Genomic DNA, 8,823 nt, shown 5'->3' with positions numbered 1-8,823 from the left:
TTCTTTATTTTATCTTGTTTCTATTATGTCGCTCACTGGAGATTGGAGTTTAAGCCTCCAGCAACAACAAGTGGTATCAGAGTAACCACAATAATTGGTATCAGAGCTGCGGTTGCAAACAGGAAAGATCGTTGCCGATTAATTTTATCGGAGCATGGTTTGTGAGCGGGGAGGTTCGTCGCTAATCAGTTTTCTTGAAGCCTGGTTGAGAAAAGAATGGCGTTGACAATGCAGAAACTTGATGTTGAGAAGTTTGATGGGAGAGGAGATTTAATGCTTTAGAAAGAAAAGATCGAGACAAGTCTCGAGATTATGGGGCTGCAAGATGCTCTCAATGATAATCCAAAAATATGGAATTTTGAGGAAGAAAATGAATCAAAGAAACCTAGAACTCTAGTCTAGAAAATAATTCTTTCTTTAATCCTGAAACCTCAAAATTTTCTGGGGCTGCTTCAATCATCACCTCGGATTAAGAAGCAAGATCCAAAGAGAAAGAGATTGAGAAGCCGGTCAAGAAGAGAAAGGAGTAGAAAAGCTAGGAATTTAATAGTTCTGTGTCTCTCGAATCAGATTCTCAGAAAGGTGACCTATGAGAAGACTACTTTTGAAATCTAGAGACTTCTGGAGAAACTCTACCTAGAACAATATTTACCTAACAAAACGTACCTGATGCAGAGGGATTCAAGCTTCAAGGTGGACGAGGACAAGTCCATTAAAGAGAACTTGGACGTTTTCCAAAAGATGTTGTCCGACTTACAAAATCTACAAATTAAGATGGAGAAAGAATTACAAGCAGTGTATCTGTTGAATTCTTTGCATCCCCTTTATGAATAACTAAGGGAGGTTCTGAAGTATTCAAGAACCAGTATCACTGCTGAAAGAGGTAAAGACTGCAACAAGATCCAAAGAATCAAAACTCAATGCTCAAAAGGGTATAAGAAGTCAGGGTGAAGATCTGCTAGTAAGGGGAAGATCTGAGTATAGAGACAACAAGAATAGGAGCAAGAACAAATCGAGGGCAAGATCAAAGTCTAAGAGCAAAGTAGAATAATTCCTTTCTCTTTGTCAAAGTGTCAGTATTTCATCTCTGGTGATGATTACCCGATGAAGGTTTGGATTCTTTTCCTGAAATCAAATGATGGAGCTTTTGAGAAGTTTGTGGAATGGAAATGCTTAATGGAGAATTGGACAGAAAAGAAGATAAAGACATTGAAGACAAATAATGGTCTTGAATTCTGTAATCAAAATTTTGATTCATTTTGCAGGAAGCAGGGAATCGGAAGGAACTGAGCATATGCTTATACATCACAACAGATACAATCCATGTATTAAATATTAAATCGGGATATTTATGATGAAGAGATTATTTATTAAAGTTTTAGGCTATAATTATAATTTATTTATTTAATTCGTTAAATAAATAAATAAATATTATTATACTGAAACTATAGAATTTTAGTATAAAAGGATTTTTTATAGGAAAAAGTAAAGAATTAGCACTCAAAATCTTTTCTCATTCTCGATCCTTAGAATTGTTCTTTTTAAGATTTTTTTAATTGTTATTCTACATGTATATCATTAAATACCATATACTTATACAATTTATAATTTGCAACAATTCAACTGAGATGAGTAATCTTACATTTTACTGTAAAAAAAATAAAAATTATTTATTTTCTCTATTTTTATTGCTTTATAATTTATTTGATGAAAAAAATTTTATTTTTTATTTTTTCTATAGTGTTTAATTCAATTAAAATTCAACAATTTTAATAATCAATTCTTCAATTTTTCCTAATTTTTTAATTGGGTATACCTTTGGAGAATTCTTTTGTTTTTTAAATAAAAATTAAAAATTTAAAAAATAAAATTTAAAATTTTTTAAATTTATTTAAATATATTTACTATTAAATTTATTAAAATGCACTTCCTACTAAACTAAACCTGTAAATACCATTTCGCGAATTCCTTGTTAGTATGATACGTCTGGACACATTTTTTTTCCAACCAATTTGTTCCGGTGATTAATGTGTTATGGTTTCAGTTTGCGTCTTTATTTATGTCTCTTCATACAACCAGTTTGTCCCTTTGCATGAGAAAAATTAAATAATTGATTGTTTTATTAAGCACCATGAACTTCCAATTATATGACTTGCTTAAGACCAAAGTAAATGATTAAACAGGCCGTGGTAGGTCATGTCCATTAATTTTCTTATCTCAAATGGGAGATCATGTATTAAATAATGAAATGATGGAATTCACACAGTGGATCTTCTTACCTCCATTATGTGCTAAGTAACTCCGCCAATAAACTCATGCACTAACAAAAAACAGAAAAAGATATATTAAAAAAACTCCAAGAAAGAGAGTGGTGAGGGCATGACACCTATCAACAGCTTAGCCCATGTGGCCTGTGCTCAAAGCTGAACAAATTCCAATGATAAATAAATTGTTATTTAAACTTCAACGTGGCATAATAAACAATTGTGGGAAGCAGGCAGCATGCTTAGCTGCCCTTAATCATGAACCTACTCCTACTCCTACGGAATAAACAATACCCCATTAAATAAAATACTAAACAATTGATACTTTACTTTTTGGTTTCTCAATAATATCCCATAACTTTCCTAACATTAACAAGATTCCTTTGCATCTGTTTCTAGGATTAAAATAGTGCTTCAGAGTTTCTTGTTTAGGTGAGTTACATCTGTAAAAGGCGAAAAGCTACTATGATCCCTAGCCGTAAACAATGGAGACTGTGAGCCTCGCATAGTGCTAGACTATGATCCAGGATTATAAATTTCACAAAGAAAATAAGGCTCCTATTTGATATCAGAAAAATAACTCGGGAGAATTACCAATATATATATATATATATTTATTTTAAAAAAATATTTTATTTTTTTATTTTCTAATATTTAAAACACTCAGATAATTTAATTATAAAATAAAAAAAACTAAAATATCTAACAAATAAAAACTTAAGGATATCAATGAATTTTTCAAGATAATGAAATCACTCGTTAATAATAATAATATCAGTAATATTTTTATAAATCATCGAAATGGCTTCTGCTAATTTGCTGTGAGAATGAAATGTTGGCTTTTTGCCAGCTCAAGGCAATATATATACAAGGGTTTGAAGGAAAAATATTCAAAAAATCAACATGATTTGATCAACGGCGCGGTAAATATTAAAAAAAAATTAAATTTAAAAAGCTTAGCTCTTAAAGTAATAACTTTTATATATTTTTAAATAATATTAAAAAATAATTATATTATAATTCTTGAAAATTTAATAAAATTTATAATTTAATTTCTGCTTTTTAATCATAAATAATTTAATTTTAAAATTTTATTTTATTAATAAAATACATATTCTCTTAATAATAATAATAAATTTATTGTTAATCATAAAAAAAAATTGAATTCTTAACCTCAATTTTTTTTTTATTTTTTAATGTATATAAAGATATTTTATAATAATTTTATATTAAATATTTTTTCACCATATAAATTTCAAACCCTCAATCTGTAAATTTCTTAATCTTTAATTTATATTAAAATATTTTATTATAATTTTATATTAGATATTTTTTCAGTTTTATTAAAATAATAAAATTTAATATAAATTAATAAATTATTTTATAATATTTATATATATATTTTTTAAAATATATTACAACGGTGGATGTATGAAATAAAAATAAAATATAAATACTTGAATTAAACGATTCATATTAACATGATATAGGAAACACTTAATGGAATACTGCTATAAAATTGTGAAATAATTCAACTTCCATTTATTTATAGAAAATAATTTATATTTAAAAAATATTCTTTATACAAAATATTTTTTTATAAAATATTTTTCAAACGAGATAATTTATTTTATGTTATTTAATTTTAATTTAAAAAATAAAATTTATTAACAAATTTATATATAAATATCTTAATAAAAAAACTAAAGTATTCATTTTTCTTAATATAGTTTATTTTTTTTATAAAAAAATGTTGTCTATTGACTAAATTTCCATAAAATATATCGTGTGTTTCAAACTGCAGAAAATATATATCCAATGAGACAAACGGAACTCAAGTGTTCAAATTTATATAGTGAATAAAATATTTAATATAAAATTGTTATAAATATTTTAATATAAATTAGAAACTAGAGAATTTAATGTTTAAAGATTTAATATTTATATAACAAAGAAAATTTTTAATATAAAACTGCCACAAATACCTTAAAATATATTGAAAATTAAGAAAATTTGAGTTAAAAGTTTAGAATTTACTTACTTTGTTATTATTAACTGTTAATCTAAGATAATAAAGATTTCATTAATAAAATAAAAATTTTAAAACTAGTTTGTTTACTATATAAAAAGCATAAATGAAGTTGTAAAATTTATTAAATTTTAATGATCATAATCTAAATTAACTTTTATATGTATAGTGTGGTAAACTCTAAATTCACCTTGATCTGAGTTTAGGATTTTTGTTTTTTATTTTTCACCTTTGTCGGCCAAAAATTTCTCAAGTGTTGTAATCCATGTGCAACCAATTGTGAAGAGAAAAGCCAAATCAATATTAGAAAAACATTATACCTCAAATGCATCTTTTGCACAATCATGAGCAGAGCTACAAGTGTAGAAAAAAGAGCACTTAAATATTCCAACATGCATATCAGTTGAAACATCCATAGTTTGTGATTATCCAAAGATCATTTCTGTTTCATTAACAACTAGGAATTCAGTATCATGCCAGGTTTACTTTACTTGTGTCTGTAAACAGAAAGCTTTCACATTGTATGTCGAAAACCATAACATAATGACAGCTACAAGCATCCTATATATGCACACGCACACCAAAAAGTATCATTTGCAATGTTCATCACATGTCATCCGCATATCAAGAAAAGTCACCGAGCACAATTCAAACACCCTTTATAGAAAATTGATAGCTACCCCAAGAATATACACACTTCGTAGTAAACAATAGAGTGCATTTTCCACTGATTATTGTACGATTTCTCATCGGAATGATGCTTAAAGAGGAATTATTTCTGACCTTACACTCAATCTTGACATTAGAAGCAAACAAACTCTTCATCCAACGAAAGTTTCAACTGTATCCAATAAAAATTCTATATTTCATGTATGGAATTTATAGGAACTCTCTCTGGTAAAAGCAAAATCATCAGATGTAAATCAATTCTTCTACATATGATTGAATAGGACTCATTAATGTTCTACAAACAATGAGTAAAACAACATGAAAGAATTTAGCTTCTAACATGATATAGATCCAATCGACAATTAATAATGCTGGAAGATGTTCTGAAACAGATACTATTTGGTTGAAATCAGCATGACATTATCAAAAGTATTCCATGTGGTTTCTAATAATCATTATTTAATCCCAAAAGCTCATACAATCCAATTCATCACAAAGGACATAAGACACCATGTGATGGAGAAGAAAGGTCCATGCTAAGAAAAATATTACATGTAAAATTTGAGCAGATTATGAACTGAAATAGTGACCAATTTCCCAACTTTCAGATGCCCGCTGAAGCTCAAAAAATGAAAATTTTCCAAGATAAACACATAATCATTAAGCAGTTTAAGTTTTCAGAACAGTGGCTCTAACCCAAAGATACAACATTTCAAATTCTCCAAATCAAGCATTAAGGTATGTATAGCAGTCCACCAATATCCCCCGTTTCATCTTTTTTCAAGTTTATTTTACAATTCAACTAGAAACAAGAATAAATGACTCTTGTTGAGTTATGCTTAACATACATACTTGTTTTACTCTACTCAAGCTTCAACAAAGTGAGAAAAATGTGAGTAAATGACATATAGAATAAAGAGACGTCCTTGGTTCATATGCAGTGCAGCTTTTAAATTATTATCTATGCAACTTGAAATGGATATTGATGAAAAAAAAAAAAGAGCCAATGCCCAGCCCAAGGACCCACTTTGAAGAATTGGAGGTTTATTCTAGAAGAGATAAGGAGGGAGAGCCAGCCGTAGCAGGAAATATTGTTGAGGAGGATTATGGGAATTCTGACGCTGAAAAGTTATAAGTTAACAGAACAATCCGCCAAATGGTGCACGCAAATCCTTATGATCTTTTGGCGATCCATCTTTATTAGCTTGGGGGTTGAATAATTTGCAAGGCAGCTAGCCTGTGGGAAGGGATTTCTTGTTTGTATTCCATTTATGCTTTGTTGAATGCTCATTAGCTGAATTGGAATCATAATCACTTTGATCTTAATTCAATACCTCGGATTCCTGCCATCTTTCTCACCATTCTTGGTCTTACTAGGTGTGCAGATCTTCACTCCACATATTTAAATTAAAAAAAGCAACAAAGATAATTTCACAGTTATGAAGGAAAATTCAGCTACTTAAACGTCCATGGAGCATTAAATTAAATATAGCAGTCTAATAACATCGTGATTCTTTAACCCCCCGCATCGGGCTTTAGTCTTCTACGCAGTCGCACAATGTACAATAAGTACAGCTCACCGCTACATAACTCATCTCATAAAACAGAAGAGAGACTTAACTACATAAGAGCTTTTGGACTTGTTGAGAAACTCAGTGCCAAATGTGCCATCCAATACACCAACCCCATAATTAGATTCTATATAACATATATTCCACTTGCAAGAATTATTTATCCTCATCTGCAAGCACAAATTCAGATAATTCATGTTCCAACTGCCCCATCATGAACACTGACAGTTAAACCTCCCTGAGAAAAGACTCTAAAATGTAAGAACAACCAGCCGCTTCCCAAAATATGCTGGGATAATGCAAACCCTCTACAAAATTCAGATTGAACAAACATGACTGATAGACAATTGCTGCCAGGGACACTAAGAAGGATTGTCTCTGCCCAGAATGACCTCACGATCAATATCAATCACCAGAAAATGAAATGGGAAATACTGACTGCTACCGACACTTAATTACACGAGTAAGAGCCCGTAGGAATTGAAGAACACCATAACTGCCACTACCCATCAATCCCAATCTCTCAAAATATACCCAAGAGCAACATCAGAAATTTTTAGATCTGGCAATGGAAGGCCAAGACCAATTTCTACCTGGAAGATGACCAACAACAATAACCACTAACACAACCATCATAATCAAGACCCTAAATTAAAATCTAAGAGAACTACCAGTAAACACCAATCTAACAAGAATCCTATAGCTAAATATAAGAAGAAAAAGAAATGAAAGATTAATTAAGGAGTCAACAATTACCCAAATTCAATCATCTCCTGTAGGAAACAGAGTGAGAACCTTTCTTCCGCCATTCCCACTCGCCGACTCCAAATCTTCCATATATCCTGGAACTGTGTTATGGACTGGCGCTCCCATCCTATGCACAGGCTGTTGTGTCTGCCTAGCCAGAAAGGGATGTTCAAACTGCCCATTTGGAGGTTGACCAAAGTGCCCCATCTGCCTATGATACTGACTCTGCAACTGGGGATGCCCCACTGCAGCTGCAGCTGCTGCCATCTGCTGCTGGTGATGATGATGTTGCAGTGCTGCCACTGGCACAAACGGTAAGAAATGATCTGAATTAGGCCTCCCTGGATGCAAGAAATGCGCAGGCACCGGAGAGCTTGCAAACAAATGTTCAGTTGCTGCATCGGATCCTGCAGCCAATCCACCACCCCCTCCACCACCAGTGCCATTAACACCACCAGCACCACCAGATGACAACCCCTGCATCCTTTTCAGATATAACCGATACTTCTGCAAGTGACTAGCAACATTCTCTCTAGTTAACCCATCTACACTCATGAGCTGCATTATGGTCTTGGGAACGGCATTTTTTATCCCCAAGTGTGCAACGGCGTCCACAAACCTTTTATGAAGCTGGGGGGTCCAAACGAGCCGGGGCCGCTTAAGTGTTCTAGCAGGCTCATCACCTGCAGCACCAGAAACCAAGTCAGCAGAATCGGCGGCGTATTCAGCGGAATTAGGTTGGGAAGATTGCAAGGGGTTATTGGGAGATGGAGTGGTGGCGGTGGGTGGTGGTGGTGCAGGAGGAGGAGGGGGCTGGTTTTGTTGTAGAAGAGAGGTGGTGTTGGTGGTGGCAGTACTAGTAGGATTACGGATGTCAAAAGCAAGGGCAAGATCAGGAGTAATTAGGGTTTGGGATATGGGCATAAGTTCTTCAGGTGATGGGAGCTCTTCCTCCCACCTTGAAAACCAATTAGAATCATCTTCCCTCATTTCCTTCCTTGTTTCCCCAACAATTGACCCAAACCCAACTCACCACTTCCCCTATTCTCCTCCAAAGAAGAAAGATTTCAGGGATTGGGTATTGAATAGGCCAATAACCAACAACAATATCCAAAGGAAAGCGAACAAGAGACCCACAAATATGGAAAATTTTTATCCTTTCTTCGAAAAAGAAAGATATCACTGGCACACCCTCTCTCAATCTAAAATTTGATTTGATTTGAGGATGGCCGGAGGCGGTGGTAACGCCGTGACGGTGAGAATTGAAGGAGACGGAGTATGAGGATGGAGAGAGGTTCGAGGTGGATCTTGTTTTCTTCTTTCCAGCTTTTATTATGGGCACTGTTGCTGATGTTTGTTCTTATGATTTTTATGGCTAGAAGAGTCCCTGTTGTTTTTCCGGGAGTTGGGGATCTTATACTTTGAGAGTGAGAGTTACAAGATTTTATGATTTTTAAGGATTTCCCGTCGTCTCCCCTATTCCACGCTTTAAAACACGCGCCGCTGCCGCTGCCGCTCTTTAGCCCATTTGTTTTGATGGAAG

The 8,823-nt window shown here is 32.8% G+C and overlaps 1 protein-coding gene across 3 annotated transcripts; it reads right to left on the bottom strand.

The window, feature by feature from the left end:
* Window positions 1–5,401: 5,401 nt before the first annotated feature.
* Window positions 5,402–8,801, bottom strand: LOC110623143 (transcription factor MYBC1). Of its 3 annotated transcripts, none has more exons than XM_043960240.1 (2): window positions 7,304–8,801; window positions 5,402–7,126 (listed from the first exon to the last, which is right to left on the bottom strand). In XM_043960240.1, exons 1-2 carry the CDS (start codon window positions 8,268–8,270, stop codon window positions 7,080–7,082), a joined length of 1,014 nt encoding a protein of 337 aa, XP_043816175.1. In that variant the 5' UTR covers window positions 8,271–8,801; the 3' UTR covers window positions 5,402–7,079. The 3 variants fall into 3 exon arrangements, with proteins under 3 accessions (XP_043816175.1, XP_021623739.1, XP_021623740.1); XM_021768047.2 differs by having other exon boundaries at window positions 7,290–8,798; XM_021768048.2 differs by having other exon boundaries at window positions 5,402–6,703; window positions 7,290–8,798.
* Window positions 8,802–8,823: the final 22 nt, after the last annotated feature.

Source organism: Manihot esculenta, chromosome 9 (genome assembly GCF_001659605.2).
Source record: "Manihot esculenta cultivar AM560-2 chromosome 9, M.esculenta_v8, whole genome shotgun sequence".
Lineage (NCBI taxonomy): Eukaryota > Viridiplantae > Streptophyta > Magnoliopsida > Malpighiales > Euphorbiaceae > Manihot > Manihot esculenta.
Note: the sequence above shows the minus strand (reverse complement) of the source record. Positions and strands in the feature narration are given on the sequence as shown.

Excerpts from the sequence above, each read along its gene's own strand:
- LOC110623143 (XM_043960240.1), bottom strand. The coding sequence starts at position 8,270 with ATGAGGGAAGATGATTCTAATTGGTTTTCAAGGTGGGAGGAAGAGCTC. Across the intron at positions 7,127-7,303 it reads CACTCTGTTTCCTACAGGAG|GTAGAAATTGGTCTTGGCCT; the intron begins ATGATTGAATTT and ends GTCATCTTCCAG.